Source organism: Heterodontus francisci, chromosome 4 (genome assembly GCF_036365525.1).
Source record: "Heterodontus francisci isolate sHetFra1 chromosome 4, sHetFra1.hap1, whole genome shotgun sequence".
Classification (NCBI taxonomy): Eukaryota; Metazoa; Chordata; class Chondrichthyes; order Heterodontiformes; family Heterodontidae; genus Heterodontus; species Heterodontus francisci.
In genome coordinates, this window is record NC_090374.1 from 193,569,701 (window position 1) to 193,592,409 (window position 22,709).

General features: G+C 42.1%; 1 protein-coding gene across 8 annotated transcripts in view; it reads right to left on the reverse strand.

Annotated features, from left to right (window-relative positions):
- LOC137369468 (receptor-type tyrosine-protein phosphatase delta) overlaps positions 1-22,709 on the reverse strand; it is a 618,622-nt gene that overhangs the window by 138,024 nt on the left and 457,889 nt on the right. For 4 of the 8 annotated variants that reach the window (XM_068030716.1, XM_068030717.1, XM_068030720.1 and 1 more), the window contains 3 exons: positions 10,577-11,164; positions 10,105-10,205; positions 155-411 (listed from right to left, as the gene is read on the reverse strand). In XM_068030716.1, the coding sequence (XP_067886817.1) occupies positions 155-411; positions 10,105-10,205; positions 10,577-11,164 (946 nt within the window). The remainder of the gene's footprint in view (positions 1-154; positions 412-10,104; positions 10,206-10,576; positions 11,165-22,709) is intronic. The other 4 variants (XM_068030719.1, XM_068030721.1, XM_068030722.1 and 1 more) reach the window with 2 other exon arrangements.

Here is a 22,709-nt window from a genome sequence, read left to right on the forward strand (position 1 = left end):
CCATTTTTCCAAGTGACGTAAGAAAAATGAAAAAACCTGTTGATTTGGAAATTGTTAAACTCAACATGAGGAAAATAAGGTGAAAAGGTATAATTCTCAGAGGAGAGACTTGAGCAGAACTCTAGACTCAGGATAATAAGTAACTGTTGCTTACTTCACTGGGGCTGGTGGTGTTGGCACTGCTGACAGCTCAACGGTTAGCATTCCATCAGAATTGGTTTTCTCAATCAGGACTGGCTTGGTACGGAGCAGGTCTGGTGCTGTGTGTGCTGAAACCACTTGCTGGAGTCCCCCAGCACTGTTTCCTCGATTGGTCAAAACAAATGAATAGGACGTGTTAGGGTTTAAATTGGTGATTAGCTTCTGCGTAGCTCTCCCATCCACTTCAATATGGTCATTATTGTAGATGATCTAATCAGTTGAAAAAAAAACTCCATTAGTTCCTTTATAACCCATCGGTTACAATTAATTCAAAATACCAAATCTGAATTGGCAGACTAATAGCTCTGACGAAAGTTCATCCACCTGCAATGTTAACTCTGTTTTCCTTTCCACAGATGCTGGCTGACCTGCTGAATATTTCCAGCATTTTCTGTTTTTATTTCAGATTATCAGCATCCGCAGTATCGTGCTTCATTAACAGTTGCGTTGATTTATTAATACAGGTAGACTAATGCTAAGTTCAGACCAGGGTTAATGTTATTTCAGAAAAATGAAACTTTTTGCAACAGGTATTCCAGTAGCATTTACCCAGCGTTTTTTTCTTCAACTTGTTTTCTTAAGCTTATTCCTCCATCATAAAAATTGAACTCTGACATGTCCTGGGGAACATATATAGCTGCACCAGGATAACAATGGTGAAAGACTGGAGGAATAAAAACGTTTAAATTACTTTCCTCACCACAGAAAATGCTTGATAGTATTTTCAATCCAGTAGCTGGAAGGCTGGGGGATGTACCCAAATTGATGGAGCAAATAGTTATCAGAAATGAAGTGGGCATTAACAAAACCAGAGGCTTGAATCTTCATTAAACGTCAGGCAGGACCAGTTGAAATGGCTGAGAGTAATTAAATAAATGAGGGTATAAGTAGTGGGTGTGAATGCTGCAGATATTTTTCACAGCTCATTGGAGATGGGCAATACCAGAGGACTGGAGAAGAGCTAATGCTTTCCAGCCTTTACTAAGTCAAAAGCTTGATTCAGGGAATTATTGGCCAGTCAACTTTTGTATCTATATTGGAAATATAACATTGGAGCCCCACCTGCAGAAAGCAATCCAAAAACATTTAGTGAAAGATAGTCATGAATTCAAGCTGATATGGGTTTAAGAAAGGAAGGTCAATGTCTATAACATTTGTATTGGTTCTGTACAAATGTAACAAGAGAAGGTGAATTAAGACATTGTGATGAATACCATACATGCTGACTTTCAACAAGCCATTGAAAAGGTTAAATGGCAAGAATATTCTGGCTCGTTCAAGGATTCATGGGGTCAGGAGGAAAATTATTAATTGCATAATGAAGTCGCTAGTAACAGTAAATGGGTAGCTCTCCACAGTAACAGCTCTAAACAGAAAACTGGGACCTGCTATTTCCAAGTGATCTATCCTTGGGTCTCTGCAGCTCATATTGATTAATGAACAATGTGGAAGGTAAAAAAATCTAAATCTGGAGGTAAAACTCATACATAGGGGTGAGCAGAATTATCCAAAATATAGAGCAAAAGGATCACAGGAAATTATAACAGGAAAGATAAATAGCATTAACATATGTGACAAGAAGGCAGCTCACCACCACCTTCTCAAGGGCAATTAGGGATGGGCAATAAATGCTGGCCTTGCCAATGATGTTCACATCCCGTGAATTAATAAAAAGAAGTAATTATAGAACGCTGCTAAAATAAGGTACATCAGAAAAGGTACTGGAGTGCAATAGCAGCCTAACATTGAAGGTGTCAGCATTTCTGTGGCACTATTTGTCAAGGCAAATAGGCTGGCATGATGTGTAAGAGGACGTATAGTATATAGAGGTACTGTACCTTCATTAAGAGTGCTGCTGCCTGCAGGTACATGCATCTTGACCCTATGGATGGCACCTGCAGGTAAAATCAAACCAATCTCCACCCTGCCAATTACAGGGCAGACCCACTTTTTCTCATGGAACTTGTACTGCTATTAGAGCTACGACCTCCTCTGCTAGCCTGCAAAATGTGTTGAGCTGGTTCAGTGTAGCAATATGCCTGTGGTGACACAAAGTTGTGACTTGATCCAAACACATTGACACAGAGCCAGCTCAACTTCAAAGTCCGTAATATAGATGTATATCAGCTGAAACAGCAAAGAAGGGACAGCAGGTACGGCTATTTTATTATCTGGTGGCAGTCAGGACACTTCATGCATGTAAGGAGAAACTCCTCCAAAATAGGCAGATAGGAGATTATTGGTAGACTTAAATAAAACAAGGAGGGAATGGCATAAGAGATTTGTTTTGGTGCTGCTCTCCCAGGACCTGGCCTGCATGGAGCTGTAACATAAAAATGCCTTGAATCCAAGGAGGTGATACTAACAGTGCATAAAAATGTCAGTGTAGCAAGATTGTATTGTAACTGATTGTGATCACCACACGCATAAAATGACAGTGGCAGTAAAAAGGATTCAAAAGAAATCAAGGACAATTCTAGGCCTTGGTTCTTAAAATTGCAAAGAGACTAAAAGAACTCAATCTGTTCTCATTAGTGAAAGAAAATGGAGAGAACATTTAAAATCAAGATGGGAATCAATTGGTTCCTGCTTTGTTCGAAGGAGGAAAAAGAGAAGAACTTAAAGACATTAGCATAAGCTGTCGAATGTACAATCCAAATGCAACTTGAGTAATATCTTGAAACTCAGTTAAGTGTACTGAACAGACTGTTACTTTGCAAAGTGAATGTTGAGTACTGAATCATTCAAAAAGGATATTTATAAGTAACTAGAGAATGCAGGCTTGGTGCTAAGCCAGAAGTAATGAAAATGGTGCTCATGATGAATGGAAATGAGAGGCTGAGTTGGGTTGGGTGAACATCCTTGTTTTTGCATTTAACAGGGAAAAGGAAAATGTACAAATGACATACAATTTCCCACAGGTTAAAAACAATTTTACAGAAGAGCAAAGATAGTTGCATTTCTTTGAACACAAGCATGACTGGAGTACAATACAGATAGGCATTTGAGTTCAGGCTACAGAGGGGGCACTAAAGGGTTGAATTCCTGTGGTTGTTAGCTTAAGTAAGAATGTTGGAATGAGTACAAAACAGGATTGCCCAATGTGTACGTACAATGACTTTTTTGGTAAAAGTATCAAGAGCAGGAATTCCATCTCCTAAATGTCCTTGGCAGTATTTTTAAAAATGAAACTGTAAGTGTATCTAAACTATAAAGTGACTTTTAACATATAGTACTATATATCAAGATAATTTTGTTTGAATCAAGATATGCCTATGCTATAAATCCAAACACACAGCAGCTGACCCTTCCCTGCATTCTTGATCCTTGTGAAAGACATTTGAGGGAGAGGCAATATCTCACAGCTGCATTCTATATTCTCTAAAAACGTTAGTGAAATTTCAAAAGTAGAATTGGACCAGTCTTTTGTTGTACTTAAGTGCCTTGTGGAGATAATAGTGTCTACCACTACCACACAGGTCCCTGTGGTAGATAAAACTGTCAGCAGAGTCCAATGAATCAAAAACATGCTGTGTGATAATAGTAATGAAGAAGATTCTTCTGTTTGCTACTTTAATGCAGTTAACCTATTATACTGGTTCTTCCTTTGTTAAAATAGCAGAGACACATTCATACAAAATTTTTCAAATCTGCAGAAACTTGAAATCTAAAGTAAGTACAGAAACTGCTAGAAACATGACAGGTCAGTCAATATCATTGAAGAGAAAAGGAAAGCTGATGTTTCAGAAGTGGACAAGTTCTGACAAAACATTACCTTGCCTGTGCTCTCCACTGATGCTGACTGCTCTGCTGTGTGTTTTCAGCATTTTCTGTTTCTGTTTCAGGCATTCATGTATCTGTCCTATTAGGTTTGTTGCTAATATGGCAGTGTGATTTGAACCCAAAAGTCTCACATTAGTTTGGTTCAAGATACATTACTTGATGCTAAACTACTAAACTAGGGACTTAACATGAAAACTCTCAGCACAAGTCACTGGACAAAATAATCAATAAAAATGTATCTTACATAGAATTACATAGAACATACAGCACAGAAACAGGCCATTTGGCTCAATTAGTCTGTATTGGTATTTATATTCAACACTCCTCCCATTCTATCTACCTCATCTCAGCATTCCAACATATCTTTCTATTTCTTTTTCTCATATGTACTCATCTAGTTTCCTTTTGGAAGCAGTTAAGCTATATGCCTCAACCACTTCCTGTGGTAGCAAGTTCCACATTCCAACCATTTCCTGGGTAAAGATATTTCTCCTTATTTTCTATTGGATTTATTAGTAACAATCTTGTATTTATGGCCCCAGTTCTGGATTCACCTATAAATGGAAATATTCTCTCCACATCTACCTGTCCAACCCATTCATAATTTTAAAGACCTCTATCAGATCATCGCAAAGTGTTCTATTTTCGAAAGAAAAAAGGCTGAAGCTGTTCAATCTTTTATCATAGCTGTAAGATTTCAATTCTGGTACCAACCTTGTAAATCATCGTTGCACTTTCTTCGGTGTTTCTATGTTATATTTATGATAAGGAGACCAGAACTGTTCACAGTACTCTAAGTGTGGCCTGACCAGGCTCCTATACAAGTTTAACATAGCTCCACTATTTCTGAATTATATATCGCTAGAAACAAATCTCAGTGCTTTGTTAGCATTTTTAATTGCTTTGCTACCCTGCGATGCTGCTTTTAATGATTTTTCCACCAGTATCCCTAGGTCCCTTTGCTCTTTTATCCCAGTTTCAATGATGTTTCTATGTTTCCTACCAAAGTGCATCACCTCACATTCATCTATGTTAAAGCTCATTTGTCACTCAACTGCCCAGTCTGCAAGTTTTCTGATGTCTTTTTATATTATGTTGTAATCTTCCTCAATGTTCGCTATACCCCAAGTTTGTTATCATCTGTAAATTTTGATATTGAGTTACTTATTCTCTAGTCATATCACAAATGATCACTACGACAAAGATGCCCTCCTACTCTTTCTTCTCCTGTCTGTTCTGGTTCATTTTTCTATTATTTGTTCCCAGGATGTAGGAGTCACTGGCTAGGTCAACATTTATTGCCCATCCCTAATTGCCCTTGAGAAGGTGGTGGTGAGCTGCCTTCTTGAACCGCTGCAGTCCATGTGGGGTAGGTACACCCACAGTGCTGTTAGGAAGGGAGTTCCAGGATTTTGACCCAGCGACATGAAGGAACAGCGATATAGTTCCAAGTCAGGATAGTGTAACTTGCAGGTGGTGGGTACTTGGAGGGTAACTTGCAGGTGGTGGTGTTCCCATGCATCTGCTGCCCTTGTCCTTCTAGCTGGTAGAGGTCGCACATTTGGAAGGTGCTGTCTAAGCAGCCTTGGTGCATTGCTGCAGTGCATCTTGTAGATGGTACACACTGCTGCCACTGTGCGTCGGTGATGGAGGGAGTGAACGTTTGTGGATGGGGTGCCAATCAAGCGGGCTGCTTTGTCCTGGATGGTGACGGGTTTCTTGAGTGTTGTTGGAGCTGCACCCATCCAGGCAAGTGGTGAGTATTCCATCACACTCCTGACTTGTGCCTTGTAGATGGTGGACAGATTTTGGCGAGTCTGGAGGTGAGTTACCCATCACAAGATCCAGCAGCGATTCTCTCTCTTGTTAGATTTCTTACATACTGAATTAGAAAGCAGCCATCTATACAATGTAAAAACTCAATTCCCTTTTCTCCTTACACTACTTTTTCCTGCCAGTTTCTTTGGGGGTAGTTGAAATCTCCCATGATTATTATTCCATGACAGCCCACTCACTCATAGATTTTTCCTCCTGTTCCCTTCCACTATTTGGTGGTCTATTGTCTCCCCCTGTGAGGGTGGTGGATCCCTTCTTGTAGCTCAGTCTCTGTGGATTCCATATCTATCTTACTGCTAGTCACATCCTTTGTTTCTACTGCCAATATGTTACCTTTAACAAGTAAAGGTACTCCAGCTCCCCTTCTTTGTTCTCTTTCCTTTCTGAATATGCTGTATCCTGCAATATTTAATTGCCAATCCTGCTCTCAATGTAGCCATGTTTCAGTCATCCTACTATATCAGGATCCTCTCTATAAATTGTCTCCAGTTCACCCCTTTTGTTTTGAATACTTGTGTACATTGTTGTACAAACATTTTAAATAGTTTTTATTTATTATTCCTCTCTTTTTTTTTAATAGTTATGTTATCTTTATGATCTATGCCTTTATCTGATCTTTGGCCATTCGGTTTCTTGTTATTCCTTCCTTTAACTTGTCGTCTACACTCTTTTCCTGATTCTTTTGCTTTTAAGTTTCTGTTCTTTCCACTCCTCCAACACTACACCCTCACCCCAATGCTCCCTCTAAGCTGCACAGCAACCCAAAAGTCCCCCTGTGGGCCTTGCACAAGTCGGCCCCTTTTGATTACCACGCAGTAGCACACAAAAATTTGAAGGGGTCATGCACTTAAACAAATCACCCGCGCATTCCCAAATAGAACAGGAGTGTCGCTCACCTGCACTCTCCCCAACTCAATGTTATTAGTTTAAAGCATCACAGAATTGTTGCAACGCAGAAAAAGGCCATTCAGCCCATCGTGTCTGCACTGGCTCTCTCAAAGAACAATTCCCTCAGTCCCATTCCCCTGCCTTCTCCCTATAACCCTGCACATTCTTCCTTTTCATATAACTGTCTAATTCCCTTTTGAATGCTTCAATTGAACCTGCCTCCACCACGTTCTCAGGCAGTGCATTCCAGACCTTAACCACTTGCTGCGTGAAAAAGTTTTTCCTCATGTCATTTTTGCTTCTCTTTCCAAATACTTTAAACCTGTGCCTCTTGTTCTCAATCCTTTTACGAGTGGGAACAGTTTCTCTCCATCTAGTCTGTCCAGCCCCCTCACGATTTTGAATATTTCTATAAAATCACCTCTCAGACTTCTCTTTTCCAATCTATCTTCAAAATTGAAATTCCTCATCCCTGGAACCATTCTTGTGAATCTCTTCTGTATTCTCTCCAATGCCTTCACGTCTTTCCTCAAGTGTGGCGCCCAGAATTGGACGCAATACTTCAGTTGAAGCCGAACTCCTATCTTATACAAGTTCAACATAACTTCCTTGCTCTTATACTCTATGCCTCTATTAATAAAGCCCAAGATACTGTATGCTTTATTAACTGCTCTCTTAACCTGTCCTGCCACCTTTAATGACTTATGCATGTATACACCTAGGTCCCTCTGCTCCTGCACCCCCTTTAGAATTGTACCCTTTATTTTATATTGTCTGTCCATGTTCTTCCTACCAAAATGAATAACCTCACAATTCTCTGCATTGAACTTCATCTGCCACCTGTCAGCCCATTCCACCAGCTTGTCGATGTCCTTTTGAAGTTCTACTCTATCCTCCTCATAGGTCAAAATGCTTCCAAGTTTCGTATCATCTGCAAACTTTGAAATTGTGCCCTGTACACCAAGGTCTAGGTCATCAATATATATCAGGAAAAGCAAGGGTCCCAACACTAACCCCTGGGGAACTCCACTGCAAACCTTCCTGCAGCTCGAAAAACATCCATTAACCACTACTCTTCGTTTCCTGTAACTCAGCCATTTTCGTATCCATGTTGCTACCGTCCTTTTTATTCCATGAACTACAAGTTTGCTCACAAGTCTGTTGTGTGGCACTGTATCAAATGCCTTTTGGAAGTCCATGTATACCACATCAACTGCATTGCCCACATCAACCCTCTCTGCTACCTCTTCAAAAAAACTCCAGCAAGTTAGTTAAACATGATTTTCCCTTAAGAAATCCATGCTGGCTTTCCTTAATTAATTTGCATTTGTCCATGTGACTGTTGATTTTGTCCCAATTTTTTTTCCAGAGGTTTTCCCACCACCGAAGTTAAACTGACTGGCCTGTAGTTTCTGGGCTTATCTTTACGCCCTTTTTTGAACAATGGTGTAATGTTTGCAATTCTCCAGTCCTCTGGCACAACCCCATTAGTCTAAGGAAGGTTGAAATATTATGGTCAGTGCATCTGTGATTTCCACCCTCACTTCCCTCATTATCCTTGGATGCATCTCATCTTGCCCTGGTACTTTATCCACTTTAAGTATAGACAGCCTATCTAATGCTTCCTCTTTATCAATTTTAAACCCCTCTAGTGTCTGCCTTACTTCCTCTTTCAACATTGCCTGGGTTGCATCTTCTTCCTTGGTAAATATCTCAGCTATACCCTCTGCCTCCATGTGTAAATCCCCTTCCTGGTCTCTAATCAACCCCACTCCTCCTTTTACCACCCTTTTATCATTGATATGTTTATAGAGAACTTTGGGATTCCATTTAATGTTAGCTGCCAGTCTTTTTTCATGCTCTCTCTCTTTGCTTCCCTTATTTGCTTTCTCACTTCCCTTCTGGACTTTCTATATTCAGCCAAGTACTCAGTCGTGTTTTCTACGTGGCATCTGTCATAAGGACACTTTATCTTCTTTATCTTAATCACTACCTCTTTTGTCATCCATGGAGCTCTGGATTTGTTTGCTCTACTTTTCCCCTTTGAGGGAACATACCTTGACTCTGCCCAAACTATCTCTTCTTTGAAGGCTGTTCATCTACCGGTTTTCCTACCAGCTTTTGACTCCAATTTATTCACCCCCAGCTCCATTCTAACCCCATTGAAGTTGGTCTTCTCCCAGTTAATTATTCTTACCCTGGATTGCTCCTTGTCCTTTTGCATAGTCAGCCTAAACCTTATGATACAATAATCACTCATCCCTAAATGCTCTCCTGATACTTGATCCACTTAGCCCACCTCATTCCCAAGAACCAGGTCTAGCAGTGCCTCCTTTCTTGTTGGCCTAGCAACATTTTTCTCTCTCCACAGATGCTGCCAGACCTGCTGAGTATTTTCAGCACTTTCCGTTTTTATTAATTTAAAGTCTTACTTATAGATTTAGTTATTCTCTCTATTACCTTGGTCTCAGCCTGGTTCAGGTGCAGCCTTTCCCAATGGTACAGGTCCTTTCTGTCCCATGAAATAGAAACCTTCCTCCACACACCACTCCCTTAGCCACGTGTTAACTTTCCTAATCTGTGTGTACCTATGCCAATTGTTGTAGAAATTTTCCTGAACGCACTCTAGGAACTTTTGCCCTTCACTGCTCTTTACACTACTATTATCCCAGTCTATGTTTGGACTAAAACTACCCTATAATTTTTGCAACTCTCAAAGCAAAAAGTAAAATACTGCGGATGCTGCAAACCTGGACCATTAACTCTGTTTCTCTCTCCACAGATGCTGCCAGACCTGCTGAGTATTTTCAGCACTTTCCGTTTTTATTAATTTAAAGTCTTACTTATAGATTTAGTTATTCTCTCTATTACCTTGGTCTCAGCCTGGTTCAGGTGCAGCCTTTCCCAATGGTACAGGTCCTTTCTGTCCCATGAAATAGAACCCCTCCTACACACAATCCTTTAGCCATGTGTTAACTTTCCTAATCTGTGTGTACCTATGCCAATGGACCTGGCTCAGGTAACAATCTTAAGTGAAACCACAAAAAAATTGCATTACTCTTTTGTCGAAGCTGCGAATGACTGTAACATAAAGTAAACAACCGAAATGCTCTCAGAAGTCCACACTTGCTCCAATATGCTAACAAAAGCATAAAGGGTAGAAATTACTCTCAGTCATGTTATTCAGTTTAAAATAAGTGGATCAATGTCTATGTTAGAACAGTGGGCAGTAGAATTTAGTGCAAGTTAAGCATTTCTACAATAACATCTATGATAGTCATTTCTACCCTTAAGAGATTGTGAGTGGCAAATTATCAAAAACTTGGCTGCATCTCCACATAATCAAATATACGCAGTGTCACAGGAAACATTTACAGTGGAGGCAAAATAACTCACTTTGAAAGGAATGGCAGTGTTGTAGTTCTCAGGAATCTCCCAGGTTAACAAAACCGATGTCTTCATTACAGCTTTAACATGAAAATTTTTTGCAAACACTGCTGAAAAGGTAAGAAGAGTGACAATTTAGATGGGACTGTTTCAGTTTTCTGCTTGGACCCGTATCAGTGCTCTTACCTGTTTAATATAACATATGCACAAAACACCTCTCCTACCTGCATTTTGTACATCCTGTTACTAACCTAAATCTATAAATCTTAGTGACTATTACTTACCTTTGTAAGTCATGCAGGTTTATGCAGTCTCAACGGTATGCAACAGAGCACATAAGACCCCAAAGTATATTAAGACTCAAGAACTTTACCTTTCAAGTTGGTAGAAAGCAGTGAGATCTAATGTACAATCTTGTGACCCAACTCCCTAATATCGTCACCCACCTGCATCTAGGAGCACACAAATAGACAAATCCTACCTGGATCCAGTGGCAGTGTCCGGAACTGAACACTAGGACTATATGGACCAGGACCTTTACTTGTATGAGCTCTCAGTTTGATATCATAAGTGGTGTCTGGTTTTAGGTTGATGAGCTTCAAACTTGTCTCAGGAGAAGCCACAGAGAGCTCTATTGGATTGTTTGGGCTGTTGATATCTCTGTATAATACGTTATATTTAGTGATAAAACCATTCCGTTCTGCCAAGACCGGTGGCTGCCAAGTCAACTGAACAGCTGAAGCTGTGGAGCTGTCAGCACGTGGGTTTTGGGGAAATCCACTTGGTCGTTCTTCCGGGATTGTGATTTCTTTCATGATCTCTTCCCCAAAGCCAACTTTATTTTTTGAGGAGAGTTTGAAGACATAGGAGGTGCCTTTGTGGATGTCCGTAGCTGTGTAATGGTCGTCCCTCTCTGAAAATTCCAATGTTGTTAGCATTTCAGAGTCTTTGCGTCCAAATTTTAAACGATATCCCAGAACTGGTCCAAAGGTTTCTACGGGAGGGTGCCACTGAATAAGAGCAGTGTTCATCTGTGTATGACTAACCAGAAGTCTTGGTTTCCCAGGAACTGTAACAATAAAGTAAGACATGATTTTGGAATTCTTTCATTCATTTCTCCATAAAATTTGTATGCAAGAAAGATACACTTATCTCATGTAGTTAATTCAAGAATGAGTTATGCATCACATACAAAAACCTGCATTCCCTGGGAGTCACCCCACATACATTGGGCTGAATTTTAAGTGCCCAGGCAAAAATATGGCAGCCTGCTCATGTAAGCCGCTATGCTGCAGCGATCTCCCACACGGCGGCTCATTTAAATACTCCAGTTGGCCCGCCCCACCCAATCACATGGAGGGGCGGGCACTCCGATGCCAGCAATGGCATCAGCTGCCTGTGTGCCATTTTTAAAGGGCAGCCTGTCCTGCCAGCTATTTTAAATTTTTAATGGGAACCACCCACCCCACTACTGTTCAAATCAAAATTCTATTGCCTCTTTCCCACCCCACAATAACAATAAAATTAAGTTTCTGCCCTTCCCCCTCCTCAAAAAGCTTACCTTTCAAATATGAGCTTTGGCCGGCAAATTGAACAAAGTTCACAGTTCACCCATTCCCACTATCCCCAACACGAATGACAGAAGTTTGACCATGTCCAGCACCCCCCCCCCCACCCCTAAAAGTCTCATGTCACCCCCCTTCCCCACACTGAGGCGCCTGCTTTCCCCAGACGGGAAAGTGAAGTCGCGGGTGTGCCGGCTGCCACTCTGAAGATCACGGCCCGATCGTTAGGTCACAGGTAAGTGTATTTAAATGTATGCATTTAATTAATTACCATATGTTAATCCAGGTCCCGTCGCCCAGTGGCACGGGGGGGGGGGGGGGGCCATGGAGCATTGGCACTGCCGCTAAAATCTGGCCTGGCTTTGCTCGCGTCAGGCTCCGTGATGGGCTGCTGCCTGAAGGATCTTCCAGCATATCACCCACCCCCCCATGGAGCCCAATGTCGGGGGCCCTGTAAAATCCAGCCCATTATCTTTGGAAAATTTCTCAGGATTCTGGTTCTGATGAAAACGTGGACAGGTGCTAACAAGATTAACACAACTATCCAAATCATGTGGCAAAATGGTTTTGGAAGACATATATCATCTTTAAACAAGAACTGCCAAAAAAAATCAACATCTATCAGTAAATCAGGAAGCTTCAATTAAGCTGAAGGGTCTGCAATATCAAACCAAGAGAAATGTTCCAACAGTTCGGAATATCATTTGAGCATTTAAGACAAAATTACAACTTATTGATTTTGGTGGCAGTGCTGTTGCTTATGACTAGTGCAGGAACTGGAGTTCAGTTTTTGATATTTAACCACTGTCCGACTGCATCTTAAATGGAATAGCTGTTCACACAAGAAGTAGGGGTATCAGGAGGCCATTCGGCCTGTTGAGCCTGCTCTGCAATTCAATAAGATTGTGACTGATCTTCTACCTCAGCCCCACCTTCCTGACGATCCCCACCTCCCTTCATTTACTTAGTATCCAAAAATCTATCAATCTCTGTCATAAATATTCTCTGAGGTAGGGAATTTGAAAGATTCAACAACCTTTGGAGTGAAGAAATTTGTCCTCATTACAGTCCTAAATGGCTGATCCCTTATTTTGAGACTGTGATCTCTACTTCTAGACTCCCCAGCCAGGGGAAACGCCCTCCAAGTATCTAAACTGTCAAATGCTTAAGAATTTTATGTTTCTAAACTCTAAGGATTATTGCCCCAGTCTACTCAATCTCTCATCTCAGGAATCAGTATAGTGCAGGGGTTCTCAATCGAGGGTTCATGAGGAGGTTCCAAGGGGTCTGCCAGTGTCTAGGCAAATGTAATACTTTGCTCTAATGAAATAATACAGCACCCATTCTCAAACTGGCACAGCCCACAGTGCGCATGTGATATAGTGAGATCACTGGAAAGTGGATGGTGATTGGAAGCTATCAGTAGCAACGCAACATTTGAGAAAGGTGCATATTTTTAAAGCAGCACTCAGAAATGGATGCACCCGGAGACAGACAGTAGCATACAGGGATAGTCCTGGCAACTGACTTGGAGACAGTAAGGCTGTGACTTCTAGGTAAGTCCCCTCTGTGGGGCGGCGTGGAGAGGGGGGTTCCTAGCAGTGGCAATGTCGGCAGTTATTCAGACAACCCGACCCTCCCGTTTATAGGGAGGTAAAAAGCAAATTACTGTAATGTTACACATACTGAAAAACAGCAGGTCAGTGAACATCTACACGAACAGCAGGCAACATTTCTTTAGAAGGGGTTTGGCTCTCTGATGTTTTGATTATCCACTTGAGGTATCTGATGATTTGCCCATCCATGTAGGCTATCTGATGATATGTTCACCCAGTTTAGGTTGGACTATCATGCTTTACTTACCATTTGGGTGCGGGCTGGGATATCTTTCATATATTTTGATTCTTGGGATGTGGGCAAGGCTGGCCTTTATGCCCATCCCTAGTTGGTGCATGTTTATCGCATGCTGAAAGTGCAGAAATTAACATGTCCTCAGGTTTCCAACGCTTTCTCTCTTTATGTAAGGCATAATAGAGCTATTTCAAGGGGAGCAAGGTATATTACAAATCACAGGAAAAAAAACATTGCAAATGCATGCAATAAATACCAGATATGGATATATTTTTAATTCAACCATCAGCTTCAAAACAACAAAACTCATAGTGCGATGATACAGAGCTTCCTTCACTAATCTCAACCGTAATGACTGAAGAACACCGAGGAGATGGAGGTGTGAGTAAAAAACATAAAGCCACCATTAATTCTGCAAAATTACCAAGTATGAAAGATAGCGACCTGAATTTTGGTCTTATTTCTACTGGAAGTGGAAATATACCTCAACGGCAGTTTGTACTTTGTGCACAAGTACTGTCCAATGAATCTTGAAACTCTCGAAATTACAGAGGCATTTAATCACCAAGCATGAAATATATAAGAACCATCCACAGACTCATTTTTTGTCATTGTATAACTAATTTTTACAGAGAAAATACTTGTGTAGTGTTACATGGGGGTTTATGGCAATTTTATAACACGGTAGGGCCTCAGAAGTAAAAAGGTCGAGAACCCCTGGTCTAGGGAAAGTTTGTTGCATTCTGTCCATGACAAGTGTATCCTTCCTTAGGTAAGGACACCAAAACTGTACACAATACTCTAGCTGTGGTCTCACCAAGGCCCTATATAAATGCAGTAAGATGTCTTTACTCTTATGCTCCAATGCCTTTATAATAAAGCCTAACATACCACTTGCTTTTCCAGAGATGAGGAGATTGTCCCATGAGGAGAGACTGAATAGATTAGGCTAATATTCCCGGGAGTTTAGAAGAATGAGAGATGATCTCATTGAAACATATAGAAGGGTTGACAGGCTGGATGCTGAGAGGATGTTTGCCCTGGCTGGGGAGTCTAGTCCCAGGGATCAGTTTCAAAATAATGGGTCAGCTACTTAGGACTGACATGAGGAGAAATTTGTTCACTCAAAGGGTTTTCTGTATCTTTAGAATCAGCTACCCCAGAGAGCTGTAGATGCTCAGTCATCAAGTAAACTCAAGACAAAGGATCAATAGATTTTTGGATACTAAGGAAATTAAGGGTTATGAGGAGAGTGCAAGAAATTGGAATTAAGGTAGAAGGTCAGCCATGATCTTACTGAATGGCAGAGCAGGCTCGAAGGGCCGAATGGTCTACTCCTATTTCTTATGTGAACAGCTATCATATTTAGCCTTCATCAATAGCTACTATACAGGAAACTTGAAGTGATATTGCAGAACTGACATAAACCATATTATATACCTATTGATACAACAGCATCTGCAACATAATTACAGAACCCCACAGCACTTATCAATAAAGCAGTATTTATCTGCTAATATCACCAACATTAATTGCCAGGTTATAAAATGTGTATTGCTAATTACTAAGTACCAATTGCTAAGTACTTTTAAAGCTTGCTTAAGATTCAAGTAATCCTGTTTGATCACCTGTCTCCAAAACCTTATTTCTGGTTATTTACATTCTAAAATGTCCCAGGACAGTGTATTTGCAGTATTCACTCAGAATGCAAGTATTTTATATGCTTATTCTTCCCCCCTTCCTCGACAAAGCCTTCCCGTATCTCAGCTGATTAGATGACAAAAAAAATTTGCTCCTTTCAGCAACATGCAAAAAATCCTCATTCTAAACAATTAGTTCAGAACTTTTATTTGGTGGCTAACACAGGAGACAAAATTGTTTGGATGCATGTGATCTTTATATTTTTGATGCTCACACTTCCTAGTTGTTATCTGTAAATGTTCTGCCTGCCTATTACACATTCTGGGCATTGTAATTCTTTCGCAGCAGTGAAAATGTATAGTTCCCTGCTGCATCACTATCCTGTTCCAATCCAGAATTTATCAACAGGAGGCCTCATTCCCTGATTGTTATACAACATTGGTTGTAGTGCTGCACTTTGGGTACTGTAGTTCCACACAGCAGGATGAAAACTATAACCCCCCCGCCCCCCCGCCCTATCCTCATAAAACATCACTTACACACAGTGCTGCCATGATCAAGCAGCAGCTCATTAAAATATGCAGGGCAGTCACCCCCACACCTCCCACTGCCCCCATTTTTAAAAGGGCTGCCAGACCTGCCCAGAGAATGCAGAGTTGAACCCCGTACCACCCCCACTGCACTGAAAATAAATGTTTGCCCCGTTTCCCCCACCAAAACACTTAAATTACAGAGATGACCCCTTCTCCCCCAAACTGCACAAAGTGCAGAGGTCATCCCCTTCCCCCCTACCACACGACACATGAAGAGATGACCCCGCCCCCCCCACTGCCCACCCCCCCCCCGACTACAAAGAAAAGAAAAAGAACAAAGAAAATTAGAGCACAGGAACAGGCCCTTCGGCCCTCCAAGCCTGCGCCGATCCAGATCCTCTATCTAAACATGTCGCCTATTTTCTAAGGGTCTGTATCTCTTTTCTTCCTGCCCATTCATGTATCTGTCTAGATACATCTTAAAAGACGCCATCGTGCCCGCATCTACCACCTCCGCTGGCAACGCGTTCCAGGCACCCACCACCCTCTGCGTAAAGAACTTTCCACGCATATCCCCCCTAAACCTTTCCCCTTTCACTTTGAACTCGTGTCCTCTAGTAACTGAATCCCCCACTCTGGGAAAAAGCCTCTTGCTATCCACCCTGTCTATACCTCTACATTAAAAATGCAGAGCTCCCCCCTTCCCCACCTCGGTGATGCCAGCTTTCCTTGGACAGGAAAGTAAAGGCGCGTGAGTGCTGCCCGTTGCACGGAAGATCCCAAACTGCAAGTAAGATCGCGGGGAACTGTATTTAAATGTATTCATACGTTTATTTAAATATTTAAAGTTGGATCCTGTCGCCGAGCATTTCACTAACTGATGGTTTTCTACTAGCTTTAATGCTTGCTTTTGTCATCATGAACAAAAATATGTTGCCCCAATAGGTTGATTTTGTGGTAGGTGCTGAAGTTGAAAAGGTTTGAGTAATTAGAACATAACAGCGCAGTACAGGCCCTTCGGCCCTCGATGTTGCGCCGACCTGTGAAACCATCTGACCTACACTATTCCATTTTCATCCATATGACTATCCAATGACCACTTAAATGCCCTTAAAGTTGGCGAGTCAACTACTGTTGCAGGCAGGGCGTTCCACGCCCCTACTACTCTCTGAGTAAAGAAACTACCTCTGACATCTGTCCTATATCTATCACCCCTCAACTTAAAGCTATGTCCCCTCGTGTTTGCCATCACCATCCGAGGAAAAAGACTCTCACTATCCACCCTATCTAACCCTCTGGTTATCTTATATGACTCTATTAAGTCACCTCTCCTCCTCCTTCTCTCCAACGAAAACAACCTCAAGTCCCTCAGCCTTTCCTCGTAAGACCTTCCCTCCATACCAGGCAACATCCTAGTAAATCTCCTCTGCACCCTTTCCAAAGCTTCCACATCCTTCCTATAATGCGGTAACCAGAACTGCACGCAATACTCCAGGTGCGGCCTCACCAGAGTTTTGTACAGCTGCAGCATGACCTCGTGGCTCCGAAACTCGATCCCCCTACTAATAAAAGCTAACACACCATATGCCTTCTTAACAGCCCTATTAACCTGGGTGGCAACTTTCAGGGATTTATGTACCTGGAAACCAAGATCTCTCTGCTCATCTACACTACCAAGAATCCTCCCATTAGCCCAGTACTCTGCATTCCTGTTACTCCTTCCAAAGTGAATCACCTCACACTTTTCCGCATTAAACTCCATTTGCCATCTCTCAGCCCAGCTCTGCAGCCTATCTATGTCCCTCTGTACCCTACAACATCCTTCGGCACTATCCACAACTCCACCGACCTTCGTGTCATCCGCAAATTTACTAACCCACCCTTCTACACCCTCATCCAGATCATTTATAAAAATGACAAACGGCAGTGGCCCCAAAACAGATCCTTGCGGTACACCACTAGTAACTAAACTCCAGGATGAACATTTGCCATCAACCACCACCCTCTGTCTTCTTTCAGCTAGCCAATTTCTGATCCAAAGCTCTAAATCACCTTCAACCCCATACTTCCGTATTTTCTGCAATAGCCTACCGTGGGGAACCTTATCAAACGCCTTACTGAAATCCATATACAGCACATCCACTGCTTTCCCCTCATCCACCTGTTTGGTCACCTTCTCAAAAAACTCAATAAGGTTTGTGAGGCACGACCTCCCCTTCACAAAACCGTGCTGACTATCTCTAATGAACTTATTCTTTTCAAGATGATTATAAATCCTATCTCTTTTAACCTTTTCCAACAGTTTACCCACAACCGAAGTAAGGCTCACAGGTCTATAATTACCAGGGCTGTCTCTACTCCCCTTCTTGAACAAGGGGACAACATTTGCTATCCTCCAGTCTTCCGGCACTATTCCTGTCGACAATGACGACATAAAGATCAAGGACAAAGGCTCTGCAATCTCCTCCCTGGCTTCCCAGAGAATCCGAGGATAAATCCCATCTGGCCCAGGGGACTTATCTATTTTCACACTTTCCAAAATTGCTAACACCTCCTTCTTGTGAACCTCAATCCCATCTAGCCTAGTAGTCTGAATCTCAGTATTCTCCTCGACAACATTTTCTTTCTCTACTGTAAATACTGATGAAAAATATTCAGTTAACGCTTCCCCTATCTCCTCTGATTCCACACACAACTTCCCACTACTATCCTTGATTGGCCCTAATCTAACTCTAGTCATTCTTTTATTCCTGATATACCTATAGAAAGCCTTAGGGTTTTCCTTGATCCTATCCGCCAATGACTTCTCGTGTCCTCTCCTTGCTCTTCTTAGCTCTCCCTTTAGATCCTTCCTGGCTAGCTTGTAACTCTCAAGCGCCCTAACTGAGCATTCACGTCTCATCCTAACATCAGCCTTCTTCTTCCTCTTGACAAGCGCTTCAACTTCTTTAGTAAACCACGGCTCCCTCGCTCGACAACTTCAAACAACAATTTGATTGGTGGTTTTATAATGTTGGCCTGCTGTTGAAATGCAAGTTTTTCCATTAGTCCAGTGAACAGAACTTTTTTTTTCATTGCTATGCATTTATCCTATGGGATATTTGAATCAATCACCAGCCAAATATTGGCTATTTAAGCCAATCATTGTTTTTTTGCCCAATCGAGCATTGGGTGCTTTATCTTATGGAAGCATTAATTCAGTGGTTGAGTGATCGAGGTGTCATGAGGCGATGCCTAGGAATTGTGCAACTAAACCCTAGGATCCTTGTGTTTTTATTACAAGCTATCTTCTTGTTGAAGGAACGGATAACTTTGGGTTGATGTTGGTCTTGTGCCATGATTGTGGGTTTCTCAACCCACACAGCTATGTATTTCATGAGACCTTAAGGATGACACGAATGCCATAGTATTATTCTCTCTGCAACTGTTGCTTCACAACTCTGTGGAACTAGATGAGCCTGCTCCCGCTGAAAAACAGTGACAACTTAACTGTAGATGAATCATGTTTCTGCCTAATGCTACTCCACGTGACTGATTTGATCTAGTGATAAATGCAGTTGTGTCCTTTATAGTGACAAGGAGCTGCCTTCATCACAGAGCAGATCCTCAAATCTCCTGCTACCATATGTCACAGTTTAGTAACTGCATTCCATGAGAACCTCAACCTCCTCTGACACTGCTCTTCTGTCAGTCCCAAGTGTGACATTCTGTCTGTAAGTCCTCACCCTTGGCTATGGTCTGCTTCAGAGTCTTGCAGTTGTGGGCCTTCATCTCCTATGTGTCCCGCTACACATGCATTTTTAAAATCATCCATAAGGATGTCACTGTGTTGTCCTAGCGTCATCAACAGAATCTTTTTTACACATGTCCCCTGTTTTGTTTGAAGAGATGCATCTATCATAGGAATTTAAAGAGAAAAAGTACTTCAGCAAAATAATAAAGTAATAAAACAAATCGTAATCTTACCATTAGTGTCTGCAAGACACCATTCCTTGCAGTGCCCACTTTTGCTGAAGACATCAAGTGAGGCAAGTTCCCTCTGCAGGACCTCCCAGGTGTGAACAATACCAGGCAAGAGAGGTAGGCAGCCAAAGCAACCCACCCCACCCCCCACCCCATCACTGCCCCCAACAACTTCTACTCACAGGCCAAGTTCATCATGGACTTGTAGATTGCCATCTTGGTCAAGCCCAGGACAAGACCCCTAAGAAGGTCCTCTGATATGCCTGCCTCCTTACCAGGCTGACGTTTAGCAGTGTTTGGCTAAAGTGAAGCTGAAGGTTGAGGAGCAACCCCCTCAAATAATCAAAATGGGGTTGCTGCCTCTCACATTCAACAAATATGTGGAACACGGACTCATCCAGGCTGGAAAAGTTACAAGCAACCTGGGAATCTGAAATAGCTAAAAAAAAAAACTCGTGCAAGAGAGTACTCCATGCAATATTCTCCAGGCCATCTCCCGAACAGCGTAGAGTCTCATACGGAGAGTGCTCCGCTGGCACCACCACCCCCCCCCAACCCCCGCCTTTGCCAGATGGTGAGATAGAATGCCAAGCCCCGCTTTACATGTTACAGATGATAACCATAACAGAAGGAAAATCTATATTACTGTGCTGTGGCTGGATTTCTTGTGGAGTTTCATCCTGTTCTTGCCAGTTCCAAGTTTCACTTATGGATAGCAGGTGTGCAAGACTTTCAAGATTGTAGGATCAGAGACGTGATCCACTCTCACTGGATCAACGACACACATGCATGCACAGTTAATGAGATTAATTGGTATTTTGCAGACAGCTTTGCCCATTTGTATCCAATTATCAGAAAACATGAGGCATTGCTGTATGTTGGTACTGTTATATTGGCAACACATTTTCCAAGATCTATAAACACTCCCTCCCCCCGCAAATTCTTTTTTATCTGCCCAGTCTTCAAATATGTCATCCATTCATTGTATGAAGTATTTTTATAATAATTATTTTGCAGCCAAATGTCTGTTGAGGCATTGGAGGTAATTTTGATATTGCACGATAATGGGAAACAGGCAATATTGGATCACTCCCAGTTTTCATTTAACTGAAGTCAGCAGAAAGGAAAATCGAGAGAGATGTAAAACAGGCTGCCAATTCCCAATCACTTGTTTTACGCTGCTGCACACAGTTAAAATTACCCCCATTGTCTTCCATTTGAACAATGAGCTGATACTAGGCTGATACTCACTCGCTAGAACTGGAGTTTGCCTGGAGTATCAATGAGCCAGGACAGTGAGAAAGTTCATGAAGAATACAGTGTTCTAGCTTAGAAAGTTGACAGCAGCTGCAAAGCTTTTGGACAGGCCTATGTAATATGCGTGGTGAAAAATTGTGTCCTCTGTTTCTGAATGTCAGTAATTTGAATGAGTGCTGGTGTTAAACAGATCACCTGGCCTTCACTTATGGTGATCTTGGAAACCAGACACCTGTGAAGGAATACACATGGAACCCTGAAAGACATAGGCATGCTACCACGACTAAGAGAAAACTCTGGGTACTGAGAAAACCCCAAAGCAGAACACCATTCCATTTTAACAATTGACAGGCACGAGTACTGAGGCTTCTTGTTACTTTTATTCATTGTTTGTGGAATCTTTGACTACTATCTTACACAGCTACTGTCTATGAGCACATTTATACAAGGTTAATACAGATCCATATCAGTTTTGGCATCGTACCCAGAATTAGAGAGTGGTAAAGGCATAGAACATACGAATTAGGACACTCGGCCCCTCGAGCCTGCTCCACCATTCAATTAGATCATGGCTGATCTGATTGTAATCTCGATTCCACATTTCCGCCGACCCCCAATAACCTTATACCCCCTTCAGCCCATCGCGTCTGTACCAGCATTAGGCAACTGCAACTCAGCTAGTCCCACTCCCCCGTCCTTTCCCCATAGCCCTGAAAATGTTTTCTCTTCAGGTGCTTACCCAATTCCCTTTTGAAAGTCACGATTGAACCTGCCTCCACCATACTCTCAGGCAGTGCATTCCAGATCCTAACCACTCACAGTGTAAGAGGTTTTTCCTCTTGTTGGCATTGGCAATGTACTCTGCTTCCCAGCCCTTTCAGGATGTGGGAATAGTTTCTCCCTATCTACTCTGTCCAGACCGCACATGATTTTGAAAACTTTTATCAAATCTCCCCTCATCCTTCACTTCTCTAAGGAGAACAGCCTCAGCTTCTGTGTAAAATGTAAAGGAGGCTCAACCTGAATTCAAAGTGAAACGGAGTGAGAGTCCCTGTTCCAGAGAATGCCATTCTGCCTCACTTCCCTGTCAAATCGGCCCAAGACTGCAGATTCAGGGTGTATCTAGACTATAACTGCAAAAACACATTGTATTGTGAATGTACCCCAAGCCACTCTGCCTGGAAAAAAATCAGAGTAATCACCTTAAGTTTTTATTTTTCGAAGGAACACATAAGTATGTCTATGGCTCTGACTTTGAGAATAATAAAGTAGTGAGAGTTAAAGGAACTCCTTTTCTGGCCTGAAGGCACCTTCTGTGTAGTTCAAAAGTACAATAAAACATTTAACCCACTTATATTATCTTTAAACAGCATATTGCAAACAAACTCTCTAACGCAGTGGTTCTCAAACCGGGGTCTGCAGACCCTTGGGGAAACTGCAGAGACCTTCCAGTGGGTCCATGACACAGGGCCAGCCTTACAGGTGGACTGCCCAAGGCACCATGGTCCAGAGTAAGCCAGCGAGTGGCAGCCGGAGGCATGTTCTGCTCCCCACCCCCATACTCCTGCTCTCCAGTGCTGCCTCCGTGCTCTGATCTCTCCATGCTCTTGCTCTCTCTGGCCTGTGCTTCCGCTCTCCCCCTGCTCCCCTAGTGCTTTCTCTGTACTTTGCTCTCCCTAGGCTTCTGCTCTTTCTGTTCTCACGCCAAGGATGGACTCTGCAGTGAGAAGCAGCCACATCCATCTCATGTTGGGAAATACCTGTTTTCTTAAAAGCAATATTTAAAAACTCTTTACATGCAGCA